The following is an 18,010-nucleotide window of genomic DNA, read 5'->3' as shown; positions in this document are numbered from 1 at the left end:
AAATGAAGCTTCAAATTTGCTTCATGAACCAGGTGTGAACCAGAAACCGAACTGAACCCAAACAGTTATATAAACACATTATTTATTTATTTTCAACTGTCAACAAGCAATAGCCATAAAAGGGGCAGGTAAAATCTAGTGTACGAAAGATGTGACAACCTACCAGACTGTAAAATCTGAAAATAAAGCAACCTTTGCATAAATAAGACATTTTCATTTTTGTTGACTTCTTATAGCCGGAAAATTGAACGAACAATAAACGTTGGTATTTGCACTATCCCGAAACGTGTGCTATCAATTTCTAAAGTCTAAAATTTGGACAGCCTAAGGCCGGAACACGAATATAAAACAAACGAGTCTCTGGGCACAAAACTACAATATGTCTATGAATACCTACGTACATTAGAGGGTGACAATATTTAGTTTAACAATGGCAAATATGGACAAACAGAACAATGTTAGGTCTACAGAACAGACAAGAACATTTCAAACTGTTTTTGAAGTATCAAATGATCATCAAAAGGATACCACTCATCAAGTGAGATCACTTACGGCTTGTTGTCGTGAACATTTTTTAGGAGATTTTGCACAATTCAAAGTCTCAGATGAGGCAGAGGCATGGTGACATCACGGAAGAAGCGATGGACTAGAGCGTTCTTGGCCGATAACCTTTTGTTTGGATCGTAATGCAGCATTTCCTGAAAGACAAGCACAATACTTTTTTTGTAGCGGCTGTCGTCAAAACCAGACCTTAACTGAGCCAGTGCAAATATTTCATAACAGAAAAATCTCGCGGTACACCACTTCCAAGTCGAGACGAAAACAAAAATGAGGGAAATGTTCTCACTCGTAGCAGATCTCTTCCATCCTCATCCAGGAGTGGAACCACTTTGGATAGATCCTGACGGGCCCAGTTGGGGAACGACGGTTTGTAGTCCGGCATGGACGTGACTCCCGGCCACGTGGCTTCATCGGGGGTGCCGAGGGTGCGGAAGATGCGGAAGAGCTGGTCTATCTCCGAGTCGCCGGGGAACAGGGCCCTCCTTGTGATCTACGAAAGAAGAGATTTCACTGAGTGTCACAAAGCGTGGCAGTCGGTACACTTGAGAAAGACCGAAGGAGTGGAAACCATCCACTTAAGTTCTGTGCCATGCCGCAGAGAGCAGCACATGGGGATTGAGACAGCAGGCTTAGTTTAATGACTCGAGAAAAACAAAGCCAAGGTCATCTTGGAAAATCCTCAACTGCATTGAGAAGATTAGCATTATTTTCAAAGCCAAAAATTACAGCACTAGGAAAACCTGCTCAAAATGGAAAAATAGGATATTTCCACATAATCCAGGTTATGAATGCTACAAAAGTACTACTAAAAATGGTGGGATTTGCTGACTCACAATGAAGAAATGCAGTGGCCCAAAAATCGTAATCGTTAATTCCCAAATGGAGATTATTACCATCTCAGCAAAAATGCAGCCCAGACTCCAGATATCGACAGCTGTGGAGTAAAACTTGCAGCCCAGCAGAATCTCCGGTGCTCTGTACCACAATGTTACCACCTGGGCAAAAAGACAGAAGATTTTGGTATACAAAAACATGAAGAAAAAAGTCGTACTTTCTCATTTACCTCGTGTGTGTACGTGCGCACGGGCACGCCAAACGCTCTCGCCAGACCGAAGTCAGCCAGCTTGATCTCCCCCTGAGCGTTGATGAGCAGGTTCTGAGGCTTAAGGTCGCGATGGAGGACCCTGTGGGAATGGCAGAAGGCCAAACCTTGCAGCAGCTGGAAAAGATAACTCTGCAGACATAAAGGAAATGTACGTTAATGTCCTTTATTCATAACCAAGACAGTAAATAAATTGACTAAAGAGGTAGATGGAAACACAATGTTTACCTTAATAAGAGCGAGCGGGATGCCAGTAACTGTGGAAGAATCCATGAACTTCTTTAGATCCTGGTTTAAGAACTCAAACACAAGGTAGAGCTTGTTTTCCGTGTGGATGACATCATGCAACCTTAAAAGCATCAGAAGATTTGAAAACTTTGTAAATCAGACAACAACATTGCATGCGACGGTTGGTGCTTACTTGACAATATTTGGGTGACTGAGCTCTTTGAGGAGGGAAATTTCCCGGATGGCAGTGCTTGGAACACCCTCGGTTTCCCTGGGGAGAGAAAATACAAACATATTGCTTATTGATCGATGACATAATTTTCCACCAGATGGCAGAAGGTGAATAATTCACCTGTATAGCCACCTGCAGCTGTTCATACAACAGCATAGTCATGGCACGCTGAGTAAATTCTAAACTGAGTTAAGATTATGATTTCAGTGTAGGGTTTAAAATTTCTGTGACATTATTGCTCATGTCAAATATGTGCGGTGGTCCAAAAAAGTTTGAAAACACTGCAGTGGAGGGTGCAGTGTTTCCAATTCTCAAAGTGCGGTACTCAGGCTCACTCTAGTGGTATTTGCAAAAAAACACTGCCTAAGTAGTCAAGTTATATTTAACTTTTTAGTGCAATTAAGGCACATGTCCAAACTACGCATGATCTTACAATGATTTATGATTGTATATTTTTATGCACTTAGACCCACTACACTACTGTATTTTCAAGTGGATCCTTATGATGGTTCTTTAAGGGTCCATTGTTTTTTTCCTTTTAGTGGTACTTTTGAAAGTTTGAGAACGACCAGTTTGTGACAAGAACAACAAGCACCACTGGCTCCAAAGTCCAGCCTTTCTTTAGACGTCATTGTACTATTCTATTGTTTCAGTATAATCAAAAAATAGTATTTGGACTTTTATCCAGCGCTGCATATACAAATAGGATACTCTTGAATTTAGTGTTACATTGACAGTAAAAAGCTTTGAAGGATTGGTCAGGATTTCTCCCGGTGCTCGCACACTCCAGCACCGCATGGAGACTTTGGTCCCATATCATGAACACAAAGCAGGGTTCGTTGAGCAAGACAAAGCGGGCTGTTGACCACACAACCCTCCCAGCTGACTTACGTGTCCAGCCTGATCTTCTTGAGCGCGACAGTTTCTCCCGTGTTTTTGTTCTTGGCTTTGTACACCACTCCATAAGTTCCCTCTCCTATCTTTTCGACCTTCTGAAAGGAATCCATCTGCCGAGGCTCGGCTGGTGTTCGACGGGAATGTCACCGGCTTAAGACAGCTAAAAGCTCAGTCGCGTCTTTTGTGTCCAGCGCGCGGACATTCATCCAACCAACTGCTACTATAGTTCAAAACTCGCCCGCGTGTTGCGCACACATACGCACGGCCACCGGAGTTCCACCGATCGTTAAAATAGTCACCCGGTGACAAAGGAACAGCTTAGTTAACGAGTTTATTCGATCATACGGTGTAAACTAAGCGGAAATATCCCGTGTGGCAATGTTTGCCGTCCAAATGCAAAACATTTCAGAACCAACACAGCTACGTTTCCCGCGTTGCCACACTGAGCGCGCGTTTTATTTTCTCCAATGTACCGATTGTCGCGAGGGCGGTGTTTCTGGAAATTGTTACCGCGTCTTCCTCGACGCTCTTTGTGTAAAGTATTAGAATGAATTTGTAAATAATTTAAGTTCATTTCTAACAGGCTAGTCTAATTTCCATAATTTGGCCTTTGAGTTTAGATAACTGACTGGTCGCGATAAACGAACAAAACACTGGCCAGTTACTGGCGCGTAAGGAAATGAAACGTCTACCAGTCACACAAGTCACGTGACGTAGTGACGTTTTGCGTAATCTGTACCGCCCCTCTGGTCTGTTTAGCACACACTGAACGCATTCCATAGTGAGCGCTACCAGCAGAATGAATGAATGAATGAATTAAATAATTAATGAACTAATTAATTATTACTTAATTAATTAAAAGTGAATGAGTGAGTGAGTGAGTGAGTGAGTGAGTGAATGAATGAATGAATGAATGAATGAATGAATGAATGAATGAATGAATGAATGAATAGACACCAACTAGATCTATTCTTTGTCCTCATAAAAAAATTATTCTCAAGGTTTATTCTCATTGCTGCCTGACACACAAAGACAGCAACATATTACAGTGGCTTAAGATAATATACTTTTTAGGAATTAACCAATTTCTTTTTTTTTTTTTAATTCAAATTCAGGCCCACTATGTTACTGTACTTTTATGATGGTCCCTTCTGTGGATCCTTAGAGGTACATATTTCAGGTGATGTTTGCTGATTAAACTACAATGCCATATTAGTATTATTAATTCATATTTAAAATCAATTTCAATTATTATTTTAAATGCAGAGGAGCGAATGTTAGTGGTATCTGCAGTCAGGTGCTCTGTGGGAAGAATTTGGCCTAACTGCTTGTTTAGCACATGAGAGGTCACATGTAGTGCAGCCTCGCAGTCTGGCTGGCATGAGACTCTTGGGAGCAAATAGCTGTGAGGAACCACCAATCAGGAATTATCATCATGAAACAGAAACATGAAATAGAAAATTTGATAATTCTACTCTCACTTCGTGAAGGACATTGCTGTACTAAGTAAAGAGCTTCTTCTTTAATGGAGGACACATTGATTGAAATATCAAAGAGTGTTCTTTTATTTTTCAGAACAAGGATGGTTTACTTTTTAGATCAGGGGATGTTGAGAATAATTGTCACGACTTGTCTGTAATTAAGGGCTCTCTAAATAAACTTGACTTAACTTCACTATTGTCCTTCCAGCATTAATGAATACTTGTCTTATGAATGAAACTACATCCAAAAGAAGAAGAAATCCTATTTAATGGAGCACGAGTGTGCGTGCGCTCTCGGTGACGGAATGTAAGAGTTGCCTGAGGAGGACAACCACGGTTGTGAGAGGTTGGCAATAAATGGACTCTATTGATTTGCCATTTGCCCTTTTGTCTTGTGACACCCATGCACCCCATAACTGAGAAGTCATACGTCACACACGGGCATAAGATCTTCATGTGTAATGTGCACAAAATGATTTTTCAGGATCAGTTAAAGCAGTGGTTCTAATCTGCTGTCATAAGTGGACACATATTTTTGTTAAGTCATGAACAATTTACTGTACAAAATAAATCTGTACATTGTGTAAGGACCAATCATGACTCACTTGTTTTCTGGGTTTGGTCACTGACGTTCACAAGCTGAGCCCTTAGGCACATCGGGTACATATCGGGACCAAAATTCATCCCGGGAATATTTATTAACGATAAGTGAAAAAAGGAAATAAATTCTGCACTTGAAATGTGCTAAATCTACCTGTTCTGACCAAACCCAGATTGATACATAACAGCAAAGTACATATCTGTGAAAATTATAGTATCATGGTAAACTGAGGATTACCTGAAATTACTATTATTAATAATAATATAATAATTATTAGGAGTAGTCATTCGAAAAAACGCCCGAATGAATTAGTGTCAGGGCAAAAGTTTTACAAAAGAGGGGCGGCGCTTGGGTACAGACCAGCAGTGATGTAAGAATGTCTATGATAATTCCGGTCCAGGAGCTCCTTAAAGAGAGTGAGAGGACTCCTCCAAAGTCTCTGCGAACATTGAGTTTGCGTCAGGAGCAGTTGCTGAGCTCTGGAACGAGACACACAACCGAGGACAAGATGAAGACTCTGGTGCTACTGCTGCTGATGGCTCTGGCCTTGACATCTACCACTGCACAGAGTAAGTCAGATCATTAATTTGGTCAATTTTCTACTTTTATAGTTTTTGCTTTGGTAAACTAATGATGTCATTGATTAGTCAAGGCAATTTTATTTATAAAGCACATTTCATCCGAGAGGCCACTGGTCCTATTAGGTTGAGGTAGTTCTGAAAAGAAAAATAAACAAGCAAGTGTTGTGAATGACCATGACTAATATGACACACGAAAGACTTCTACAAGCATGCCCGTTTATTACATGTGTTTGGACAATTTATTAAGGGGAACATTTCATGCCTTGTGTCACACTGGCGCAATGATTTTTATTTATTTTTTCAGGTGCAAGAAAATAGTCATATTAAAATGGGGGAAAAATAGAAAAGGGGTACAGTATTTAAATAATGAAGTGCTGAATTAGGCACACAATTTAACCATATTTTTGACTTGGAATAATTGGAATAGATAACTTAGAAATAATATATGCTAGTCTTGTTTTTAAATAAGTGTACGTATACAAATGCAATAAATTGAACTAGTAATTGAAAAACCAAAACTGTATTCACGGTTATGTTTCCATTCACTGTGTAAAAATAACATTAGTACACTGATTATCTGGATGTCCATCAACCACATTTTTTCAAAGTGTAAACCACAAAAACACACACACACATACATGCACATGCGCACGTACACACTCACACACAGAGAGAAGGAAGGGTGTGGGATCTCATTCCTGCAGGGAAGCTTACAAATGTTGCAGCTCAGCTGATGGTCACATGAAAAGGCTTGAGGGGGATTGCAGGTCGTATGATTCGCCGAGCCTCAACCCCCCGGTGCTCTCCTCAACTCAAAAATCATTGACCTCAAAACTATTTTTCTCTTTGGCTTCTATTTGCAGGTGTAAGGGTTCAAATAATCATTTCGGTTGAATACATTGTTCTAATATCTACTTTGAAAATATGCCGTTATTTACACAGTTTTGTACTCAATGCTTTTAATTTCAACAGTATCAACGATTACTTTGCGGTATTTTAAAATGTTAATTGAAGTTCTTCCTTCCAGGGCCTCGAAGTCAGTTCACCCGTTACCGCTCATGGAACTCCCGCATGTACCCCGTGTGGAAGGACGGAGACCCAAGATTCAGAAATTGTTGGTCTGGTGAGGATGATCATTTGCTTCTGAGAAGACCACCAGTTTGAGATCATAAAGGTTGTAAAGTGATTTTTTTTGTCTTCATCTTCTTCAGGTGGCCCAGTCGCATTTGATCTGAAGAACGACGCACCCACGCTGCTTGGAGCTAAATCAACCTTTAATATTAATCTGGTTTTCCCTGAAAACCAAACAGTGCTTGCCGATGGGCAGGTGGTGTGGGCGCGTAACTGTACCGTCGATGGTAAGTCCATTCGTCGTAAGATCCTGAAGTCAACCTGTTTCTTCTGCCCCTCCTGCACAGCCAAATGTGGTAACCGAGGGAAACATATTTGCAGGTCAACAATATCAGGCTGGCCAGGCGGTATATCCAGACCAAAGCAATGAGTTGACTGGTGTTTTCCCTGATGGCACGCCTTTCACCAGGATCCGGGACAGGCAGCCGCCCCGTTACGTCTATGTTTGGAAGACATGGGGTAAGAATATTGCTAGTACAAAAATATCAAACCATAATTTAAAAAAAAAAAAAGACCAAACAAGTATACAAGAGATATTTGGGTAGTCAACTGATTACATTTGGTTAAGGAGTCTGCGTAGATACTTTCTGAAGAGTATGTTCGAGGCAATAGTTCCTAATAATGATCACACGTGTTTCAGGAAAGTACTGGCAGGTGGCAGATGGACCCTCCTCTTCGCTCACCATCTCAACAAATGATGCCTCCCTGGGCTCCTACAGCATGGAAGTTATCATCTATCACTGCCGTGGAAAAAACAAGTTCATCCCCCTTGGCTACGCCTCCACGCTTTTCACCATCACTGGTGACCCATCAAATTATGTGGAACCTTTTATATTATCTTAAATATCATAATGACGTTTGTATTATATCTCTGCATCATCAGATCAAGTTCCCTTCACCGTATCTCTGGCTCAAGTCAATGACATAAACCAAGATGACTCCAACTTCATCCAGAACCGAGCCATTGCTTTCAATGTCGACCTTCACGATCCCAGCCAATACTTGAGCAGCGCTGATATCAGCTTCAGTTGGGATTTCGGCGACAGCACCGGAACTCTGATCTCCAGGGAGCGCAGTGTCACGCACACATACATGTCAGTGGGGACCTTCAAACCACAAGTGGTTTTGATGGCGAGCATCCCCAATGGTTGTTTAACCCCAACTGCTGGTAAGATTTTAAATGTGGAAATGTCACTGAGGTTGGTCATATGGTACATGACCAATATGATGGGTTTTATGCCACCCTCAATTACACTGTCGGCACATTAAAATGTACGTCTAGGCAATAAAAAATAATGGGCGGGCTATATATGTATTTTTTTCTATTTATAATGTAAAGAAATGAAAACCATTTGGCACTGTGTCATAGTGAAGGCTCTTTCTATGTTATATGATACAGCTCCAGTCGTGACTCCAGCAGCCGACCCAGCAGCCGACCCAGCAGCCGACCCAGCAGCCGACCCAGCAGCCGACCCTGCAGCCGACCCTGCAGCGGCAGATGTCCCCGCCCCTGACACTGACCCAGCAGCAGCGGTTGATGAGCCAGTCCCTGACGCTACTCCAGTCGAGGCCTCCGTGCAGCCGGCTGAAGCCGCCGACGCAGAGGTCGCAATTGACGAAGGAGCCCAGGAAATTGAGACTGTCTCAGCAGCACCCGCACCGATCGACACAGCGGCCGTTGCTCCGGCAGAACAAGACCCAGCCGCCACTGCCGCTCCCGCTGCAGAGGTTGACGCTGCTGCAGAAGATGTAGCTGCAGCTGAAGACACAACAGATGTTGAAACTGCCGTTGTGGATGAAACTGCTGTTGTGGATGAAGCTGTGGAGGATGAAGCTGCGGAGGATGGGGCTGTGGTTGACGCTGTGGCGACAGTCGCCCCGGTCCTCCCTGAAGTTACCATAGCGGCGGAAGACGACGCTGCGGTGGCTGCTGCTGCTGAAGACACTGCAGAGGTGGTTCAGGCTGAAACAGAAGCCGCCATTGCTAATGTCGTCGTCCCCGCAGCCACTGAGAGCACCACTGTAGAAGAAGCAGAGGCAGCTGATGCTGAGGCCGAAATGAGTGAGACTGACAACGATGGTGCTGTTGCCACGGCAGCTCCAGAAGGTGTGTTAAAAAACTTTTTTTTTGTTTTTTGAGATATTTCAGTGGGGCACCAGCATTCAGACTACAAACAATGCAAATTCTCCACTGCGCAACTTTAATTTCAGCGGCCGATGAAGAGGTTCTAACCGAAGGAGAAGTCCAAACTGAAGTTGAAGTAGATCCAGCACAAGTTGCCCTTGTTGTGGTCAAAAGACAAGCGCCAGAAGTTTCCGCCGACTGCATGGTCTACCGTTACGGCTCCCTTATCACGTCCGTTGATGTCGTCCGTAAGTCGTAAAACAAGAATTTTAAGCTCAATAGAAACAATATCGGCTTATAATGCTCTCTTTATTTTGGTCATGCAGAGGGAATTGAAAGTGTCGAGATTGTACAGATGTCCAATGTTGTGTCACTGGTCACTGAACTGGCTCAGAATGCTGTGGATGTCACAATTAGCTGTCAAGGAAGGTGAGGGATTAATTTGCATTCAAAACATGCTACAGCTGAATCACTGATGTCACATTTACCGACAAATGTACTGAAAATTCTGGAATATGTGCATCTCAAAATGCTTTTTGTTGATATTTTCTGATCTTTGCCCTAGTTTACCAAGTGAGGTCTGCACGGTCATTTCCGATGCTGACTGTATCACACCAATGGAAACGGTCTGCGGTGCAGCCACGCCCTCTCCTGACTGCCAAATGGTCCTTCGCCAGTTCTTCAATGACTCAGGCGTTTTCTGTCTCAATGTCTCCTTGACCAACGATGTCAGTCTTGCCATGGCGAGTGCCCGTGTCAGCGTGGCAGTAGGTAGGGGAATGAAACACACATTAAAGTCACTCACTGATTGAATTGTTTGTTTACTCATTTGTATAATTTGCTTCCCATCATAGCCTCTGGAGGTTCTCCAGCTGGAACTGCCGCCATAATTTTTGGTGTGATGGTTCTTGCCTGCGTGGTGTGCTGTGTCGGGTTGATGTATAGGTGAGTTACCACATTTTGGGGCATTCAAATAAATTCAAATATATATAAGCAGACCAAAAAAAATCCTAAAAATATATTAACTTTGATACTGTATAGGCTCATGGGTTCATATAATGGTTCGCATTGTGAACCTTATTGCAGCTGCACGATAATGCCCAGCAACTGCGGGCCTTCTGCCAACCTTAAACAACATAAGTAGTTATTTATTTCATCGGGTCATAAACAACACCATTGGGAGAGCAGTGGTTCACGCAGCTCAATTTCCACTCAATCACTTCTTCATGTTTGCTCCAAAATCGACAGATAATTTGTTGTAGGTGTAATCAAGTCAAAAGTTTGACTTTTCATTAAAAGCAACAACAGAGGGGATCTATGCGGGACTTTAAAGCAGCATTCTCATCCATAAGGTGAAATCTCATTCCCTCTCATCTTTAAATGACTTCAAGCAGGCGCTTCAAGCAGTACCAGCCCCTGAGCGAAGACAACAATGGCGGCCGCTCTGCAGTAACGTCAGCGCCTTTGCTGCTGTGGAACTTGCTGATGCGACAGTCGCCCGGAGAGAGCCGCCCACTGCTTCAGGGGAGGATTGTGTAAATGTCAACACCACAATGCACAAAATGTCTGATTACCATATTTACCCATATACTCTGTAATACGTGATCATCTTGAAATAAACAAGAATGCCAACCCCATTATGAAGATGGGAAAAAAACTTCAGCAATTTTGGTGTCTGTGATATTTATTTTGGCTTACAATATTTATAAACACTGACCATGATTTTTGGCCTTATTGTATATAAATTGAAAAATCAAGATTTACTCAGTTGTCCACATGTAATCAGTTCTTACATATCACAGAGCACTGGTGTTGTAATGTGAATAAAATGGAACTTTACCACATTAACATGTTTGTTTGTCTATTGAGTCTTTCATAAATATATATTTTTTTCTCCATAAAGAAGCTTGCGCTTTGTCCTCATGTCTGATTTGAAGATGATTGGGAAGCATCAGGAGGCACCTTGTCGTTGCCGTACCTTACAACAGCCCCACCCCCCAAATAGTCTAATGTCTTCCAGCACAGCATTACTCTAATTGCTAAACAGAGCAGCCATTGATCAACTGATGGCCTCTTGCTTTCCATTTTGAACTACAGAAGCACCCGACCAAACGACCACCCTGCTTTGGGAATAATTTTCCACAGCTCAGGCTACAACATCTGGTTGGTCAATTTGAAGTCATACGCAAGATGATTCAATCAATGTCAGAGAGGTACAGCACCATGATTTGTCCGCCATGTCTACCAAGGCCAGATTGACAAATTAGGTCTTATCTCAAAGCAGTTATCAAATTTAAAGCTCTGTGCATTTACCATATAAGATCCATAAATGTTTCTTTATATGTTATTTTACCCACTGAGCCAAAACCCTTTTTATGTCCCTGAGTTGATGATATCTCGATACCCATTAAGATATGAAACCCGACACACACACACATACGCACATGGAAACAGAGATTGTAGCTCGATCCTGTCAATGATTGGATTTATGGTTCCTCTGGGGTTTCTCTGAGAAACAGAAGGCTCAATCCCTAATGGGAACATCTGGCAAGGGGTTGTGTTACTAGTACAGCTGAGATCCCCCCCCCCCTAAAAAAATCATCAAGTGTGATGCTTTTTGAATGAGTATTAGCTCCTGACACACCAAAGTGTGATACCACACGTATGCACATTGGAAATTGATGTTTAAAGAAGATGAAGAAGAAGAACAAGAAGGACATAAGAAGAGAAAGTCAATCGCCATGAGCAGATCAAGAGTACAGGACATGGGGGGAAGGAAATGCTACACCACAATGCTGGTTGATTAGATTTCATAAGGCAAATATAGACACAGGCCATTTCCAACACAACGCCAGACCTCTGTGGTAGAAGGCTTGCAGGATCGGATGGAGGGGAAAAAAAAAATGCTAATGAAAAGGTCAGTTACATTTGTTACAAGGACAGAAATGGAATAGGATAGTTATTTTTGTACAAATGCTCCAGAGGAAACCCAACACTTATATTTAATCAGAAACAGTGAAAGTAAATTCTCTATTAAGTCTCTTTAAAATGAAAATACTGTGTAAGATATGAGAGTTTCCAGCAGAGCTGATCAATATCGTGCCACACCCAGTTACCACTGAGCATGCTCAGAATGATGTCAACTTTATAATAGAATGATAGCTCAATTAAAATGTCTATAGAGCACACAGCCATCCCTTCAAAGGAGGGTAAAGCCACAACTCAGATCAACCCATTAACCCCAGCAAAAAGTCGAAATGATCGATAATATCCGGAATACATGCGCTTGTGGAGTCTCACTTTAAAAGTAGTGTTCAATACATCCCAAATGAAAATGCTCTTCACATTCATTTGTGATAAGAATTGCAAAACGTGGTGTGGATTCAACTTTATCTGTTCTAATCGGCAGGCATTTATCTCTAAACAGTGATATTATATTCCGAAGTGATCCGTGTTCACGCCCTCTGATGTGTTTGACTGGTGCGGCTTACTGGATGTAAAGCGTAAAAGCTATTGAATAACTGCAGAGTCATGGCGGTGCCACAGACGCCCAAGACGTCAATTAAGTATTGAATTACTGTAAAAGGAGAGGCAGTGGAAAAAGAGAGAGAGCGAGGGAGGGAGATAAGTGGATGTAAAAAATGAAAGAAAGGACTGAACTCAGATTGTCTCATCAAGGCATCAGCATGAAATTTGAAAAATGTAAAAATGCATTACGAGCTGAAAACATATGGAAGTTTATCTGTGCCATCGGATTTTGAATTCGAATTTGTAGCACTGAATTTTTTTACATCCAATTTTTAACACTGAATTTTTTTTTGCATCTAAATCAGACTTTGAATTTTAAAAGCCATCGAATTTCTAGCACTGTCTCAAAAAATTCAGTGTCAAAAAATTCAATGTCTTAAAAAATTCAGTGTAAAAAAATTCGACATCTCAAAAAATTCAATGTAAAAAAATTCAATGTCTAAAAAAATTCAGTGTAAAAAAATTCGATGTCTCCAAAAATTCAGTGTAAAAATATTCAGCGCGGACATCCGGGGTAACCAAGGGAGAAGTAATCGATCCCTGTATCAAATCATCCAACGTTCAGCCAATCAAGTTAAGCTCCATTGGTCATGTGACGTCGAAACAGGAACGTCGTGAAGTTCAAAGGTAACAGTAACAGTTAATACTGTAATACTGTAATGAACTTGAACTTCACGACGTTCCTGTTTCGACGTCACATGACCAATGGAGCGTAACTTGATTGGCTGAACGTTGGATGATTTGATACAGGGATCGATTACTTCTCCCTTGGTTACCCCGGATGTCCGCGCTGAATATTTTTACACTGAATTTTTGGAGACATCGAATTTTTTTACACTGAATTTTTTTAGACATTGAATTTTTTTACATTGAATTTTTTGAGATGTCGAATTTTTTTACACTGAATTTTTTAAGACATTGAATTTTTTGACACTGAATTTTTTGAGACATTGAAAAAAAAGTCTTAGGAAAAAAAAATTCTGTGCTAGAAATTCGATGGCTTTTAAAATTCAAAGTCTGATTTAGATGCAAAAAAAATTCAGTGTTAAAAATTGGATGTAAAAAAATTCAGTGCTACAAATTCGAATTCAAAATCCGATGGCACAGATAAACTTCCATAAAAACATGTGTGGAATATGGATGAAGGAATTAAAATGGGCTGTGCCCACCCGCCTGAGACAGGAAAGGATGGTCGTGAGGAGACATCTTGAGAAATTGAAGCAGTAATGTGATGTCCTCTTGTTAAAAAGGGTGGAGCTGTCCAGACAAAGTGGTGCTGGAAGGACACAGCGGCAGACTCTCTCTCTGTGCGGAAGGGAGTGGCCTGGGCCGACATGCCGCCGAGTGATGGAAAAAGGATGGGAGGGGGTGAGGAATTACGAGCCGCTGTGCGAGTATATAAACCTCCAGCACTGGTTTGAGGACAGTCTCCAAGCCTCACCACTCTTCGTTCTCGTAAGCGATCAGACCAAGACACCAAGCATGAGCCATTCTTCCATGCAATCCTCCACTTCTTACAGGCGCACCTTCGGGAGCCCACACCCTATCTCCATGTCTTCCTACTCCAGCGTGTCCTCTCGTCCTTCCGTCGGCGGGGGACGCTACATGCGCTCCGTGTCACCCATGGTGTCCTCCCGCTCCACCAACTACCACCAACAGCGTTCCCGACCCAGTGTCCAGCCCCAACGCCTCACCTTTGACAAGGTGGATTTTACCATGGCCGAGGCCATCAACCAGGAGTTCCTCACCACCCGCAGCAACGAGAAGGTCGAGCTGCAGGAGCTCAACGACCGCTTCGCCAGCTTCATCGAGAAGGTGCGCTACCTGGAGCAGCAGAATGGTGCACTGCAGCAGGAGCTGACCCAATACAAAGGTCAGCACCAACAAGGCCAACCCAACCGGGCCACCGAGATCTTCCAAGACGAGCTGAGGGAGATGCGGCGCCAGATGGACGCCATCGGCAAGGAGAGGGACCAGTACCAACTGGAGAGGGACAACCTGGCTGAGGACCTGGGCCTCCTAAAGCTGAGGTTCGTACCGACTTAAGACACCCAGAATTTCGTGAGATAGCTCACTCAATAGATAAATAGGGCGTGGTCCATCAACAGACCGCTGCGTCATGCTACAGGTCATGACTGTGCATCAGCCTATTAAAACGCAAAGGAACAAGATGTAGTTGGTGCTCAAGTATTTTTGGAGCTATATTAATAATTTAAACACTAAATGGCCCCAAGTTTGACTTCCTCAACCAATACCAACACACCACACCATGTTTGTGAATCTTCAATGACATGCATCGTGCTTGCAAAGCTGAGAGGAGAGTGACCGGACAAAGGGTGGGGTCAGTAGAGGAGCAGGAAGGAAATGGATGATGCAGGGAAAAAAAAAAATCAATGTGACTCAGTGACTCCATTAGTTGAGTTTTCACCGTCCCTTTGCGCTGATTAAATGGTGCCGGAGACCCCATTAGAAAAAAAGGGCCCCTATAACCCAACATGAATTAAAGATGAGGGAACCATGTGACACTTTCCTGCTAATCTACTTAATGTTCAGCCTCGGCATGATTTTACCCAGACAAGAGGGATGAAGCAACGATCATCAATCAAATGGAGAGAAAAGCCAGGGCTGAGCAAACTTTTTTTTTCAATTTAGGTGAAGTGACTCATCACAACGCTTAGGATTGTAAATATTTATGACAACTTTACATTAGAATCCACATGGTTGTCATTTCGACATGCTCACGGGCCATTTTGTAGATTTCCTCAGAGAAATAAACGATGGGGAAGCATAGTTAACCTTATAAAGAGACATGGTGACCTTATTGAACCGCATTAGTGCAAAAGCATCAGCTGGTGTTCCCACGAGGCACACATCCAAAAACCTTTTACGGGACAGTGAATCAACAAATTGATCCAGAGTGCTTTTTCCCACTAGCAAATACCCTTTGTGTAAAAAGATTAGGAGCGTGTCTAAAGAATGTGAATGTGTGTGTTTGTGTATTTGTGTGTTTCTTCTAGGCTGGATGAAGAAGCTCAGAAGAGGGCAGATGCTGAAAATAACCTTACAGCCTTCCGCAAGGTATACACAGTTTACTACGTTGAAAGACACAAAGAGATAGATATTTTTCATGATTTCAGTCCTGGAACTTTTCTGACACTTCTGCTAACATCTGAATACCTGAATATGTGGCATCACCTGTCTTGAGATGAATACATTTAATATATATGAATCATTATTTAAAAAAAAAAAAAAATCTTTTGTACTGCAGAATGTTTGCCTTTATAGAATATCCTGCATAATATGGACGCGCGCAATGACTAGTTTAATTTTTTTTAAAAACAGGATGTGGATGATGCCACCTTATCCCGTCTGGAGCTGGAGAGGAAGATCGAGTCCCTAATGGATGAAATTGAATTCCTCAAGAAGATGCACGATGAAGTACGTGCGAATCATACATATGACTTCTTTTTTTTAACTCTTCTGTCCTTGAAGCATTATTTAAATGAGCTTTGAACATTTGATTTCATTTTGATAATCAGTTACTAAAAATGTGAGGGCTCGTCGTGACATGGCTCAACAATTTCCTTTTTCTTGATATTTTAGGAAATCCAGGACGTTCAAGTGACCGTGCAAACCCAGCAGTTGAGGATGGAGACAGTGGACCACGCCACCCGACCTGATCTCACTGGTGCTCTGAGGGACATCAGGGCCCAGTATGAAACCATTGCGACAAAGAACATGCAAGAATCTGAGGATTGGTACAAGTCCAAGGTTGGCAACAACACACATAGACACAAAACACACACTCAAAGATGCACTAATGATTGTATTGTTATCTTCATTTGTGTAGTTTGCAGATTTGACTGAATCTGCCAAGCGCAATGGTGACGCTCTGAAGCAGGCCAAGCAGGAGGCCTCAGAGTCCCGAAGGCAGATCCAGTCCCTGAACTGTGAGATTGATGCAGTGAAGAACACGGTGAGGAGAACATTTGATCTTGACCTCAGATGACATGAGCTGCCCCATATAACCATCTCACCGCATGGTTCCAGAATGAAGCACTCCTGAGGCAGATGCGTGACATGGAGGATCAGTTTGGCAATGAAATCGCTAGCTACCAAGACAACGTCGGCAGACTGGAGGACGAGATCCGTCACCTGAAGGACGAGATGGCTCGTCACCTCCGGGAGTACCAGGATCTCCTCAATGTCAAGATGGCTCTGGACATTGAAATTGCGACTTATCGTAAACTGCTGGAAGGGGAGGAGAGCAGGTGAGCTTGGGCTTGTTTTAGTTTTAATGATATTTAACAGCAAATGAGTGGCCTAAACTTTGGTTGCATTTCTTATTCAGGATCACCATGCCTCTCCTCAATATAGGCATGGCAAATCACTTTGGCGAACGTGGTGAGTTGTTTTTTTTTGTTCAGAAAGCAAACAATTAAGTTCTCAACTGCTAGAAGTTGCTGTTTTTACCACTGTAAAAGAAGGTCACTCGGGTTAAACTCCTTAATAGACCAAAATAAACACGGTTAGCAGGGTTAGCGATACTCTGTACTATTTCATATAACTCTGAAAAAGTCTGCAACCCTTGTGAGAATTAGAACAATTCACAAAATGGATGGATAGATATTAACTGCAGTAAATTGTATTTCAGATTTTGAACCCAGACCAGAGAGTGGCACCAAGAAGACTGTCGTGATAAAGACAGTTGAGACTAGAGATGGACAGGTATAGATAATAATATTGTATTCAAAAGAACCTCTTACTCATACTCGCAGTGCTCTAACCTGTCAAAACCTTAACGGTATTACCATAATTTTCTCATTAGGTGGTGAAGGAATCCAAGACTGAGAGAGATTCGGGCCACAGTGATAAAGATGACAAGGACAACTGAGAAGAACCTGACTTGATAATGTGAAGGCCTGTGCCATTACAAGAGCTAAAAAGCATAATAATAAAAAATAAAAAAAGTAAAATCCTTAGTGTTTCATTGTCTAGCAAAGAGTAATAAAATGTAGGTGCAAAGTGGAATAAATGCATTTTGACTGGTGAGTCACTTGGTGCTATTGCAGCCACCCAGCTATGTCATCTGTGTGACAAAGCCGAACTGTAACTCAAACAGCATACCAGATGAGGCCTTCATTTGCAGTGCAATCTCATGGCATCCTTTGATGGCCACGTTTGTAGCTTGTTATGTGTTTAACAGCAATGGAAAATAGAATAGCCTCAATTTGCATTATTGCTTTACATACCATCCTCAGTAAATAGAAAAATCTCCTTCCAGGAGGGCTTTGCTGTCCACATCTATTGACTATATCGAAAAAAGAAGAAAAATGTGAAACATGGGGGAAAATAAGTGATGAAAAAAAATGTCATGTCCGAGCTTTGAATGGCTGTGTGATTTAACACAATGAAGCGCCACATAATTGCAAATAAATTGACCTTGAGCAAGCCTTATGTGTCTGTCGATTGCTTCATGTGAATTATATTTCATTTTGACATTTTTAATTAAAAACTGTGAGATTTTATTGTCAAAGTAATAT

At 42.0% G+C, this 18,010-nt stretch overlaps 3 protein-coding genes across 4 annotated transcripts; 2 read left to right on the top strand and 1 right to left on the bottom strand.

Moving 5' to 3' along the window:
* Nucleotides 1-65: 65 nt before the first annotated feature.
* cdk2 (cyclin dependent kinase 2) lies at nt 66-3,683 on the bottom strand. Its single transcript, XM_061290565.1, has 7 exons — nt 3,015-3,683; nt 2,085-2,162; nt 1,892-2,012; nt 1,625-1,795; nt 1,455-1,556; nt 848-1,051; nt 66-698 (listed from the first exon to the last, which is right to left on the bottom strand). Exons 1-7 carry the CDS (start codon nt 3,128-3,130, stop codon nt 594-596), a joined length of 897 nt encoding a protein of 298 aa, XP_061146549.1. The 5' UTR covers nt 3,131-3,683; the 3' UTR covers nt 66-593.
* A 1,796-nt stretch (nt 3,684-5,479) lies between these two features.
* pmela (premelanosome protein a) lies at nt 5,480-10,787 on the top strand. Of its 2 annotated transcripts, none has more exons than XM_061290560.1 (12): nt 5,480-5,671; nt 6,711-6,806; nt 6,895-7,041; nt 7,136-7,273; nt 7,455-7,616; nt 7,698-7,982; nt 8,214-8,921; nt 9,026-9,187; nt 9,266-9,368; nt 9,505-9,710; nt 9,794-9,884; nt 10,334-10,787. In XM_061290560.1, exons 1-12 carry the CDS (start codon nt 5,485-5,487, stop codon nt 10,476-10,478), a joined length of 2,430 nt encoding a protein of 809 aa, XP_061146544.1. In that variant the 5' UTR covers nt 5,480-5,484; the 3' UTR covers nt 10,479-10,787. The 2 variants fall into 2 exon arrangements, with proteins under 2 accessions (XP_061146544.1, XP_061146543.1); XM_061290559.1 differs by having other exon boundaries at nt 10,331-10,787.
* Nucleotides 10,788-13,907: 3,120 nt separating this feature from the next.
* On the top strand, nt 13,908-17,910 carry prph (peripherin). Its single transcript, XM_061291615.1, has 9 exons — nt 13,908-14,497; nt 15,485-15,545; nt 15,810-15,905; nt 16,071-16,238; nt 16,318-16,443; nt 16,518-16,738; nt 16,819-16,871; nt 17,122-17,195; nt 17,296-17,910. The coding sequence occupies exons 1-9, from the start codon at nt 13,950-13,952 to the stop codon at nt 17,359-17,361; spliced, it is 1,413 nt and encodes a 470-aa protein (XP_061147599.1). The 5' UTR covers nt 13,908-13,949; the 3' UTR covers nt 17,362-17,910.
* The last annotated feature ends 100 nt before the right edge of the window (nt 17,911-18,010 follow it).

This window comes from Syngnathus typhle, linkage group LG11 (genome assembly GCF_033458585.1).
Source record: "Syngnathus typhle isolate RoL2023-S1 ecotype Sweden linkage group LG11, RoL_Styp_1.0, whole genome shotgun sequence".
NCBI lineage: Eukaryota > Metazoa > Chordata > Actinopteri > Syngnathiformes > Syngnathidae > Syngnathus > Syngnathus typhle.
Note: the sequence above shows the minus strand (reverse complement) of the source record. Positions and strands in the feature narration are given on the sequence as shown.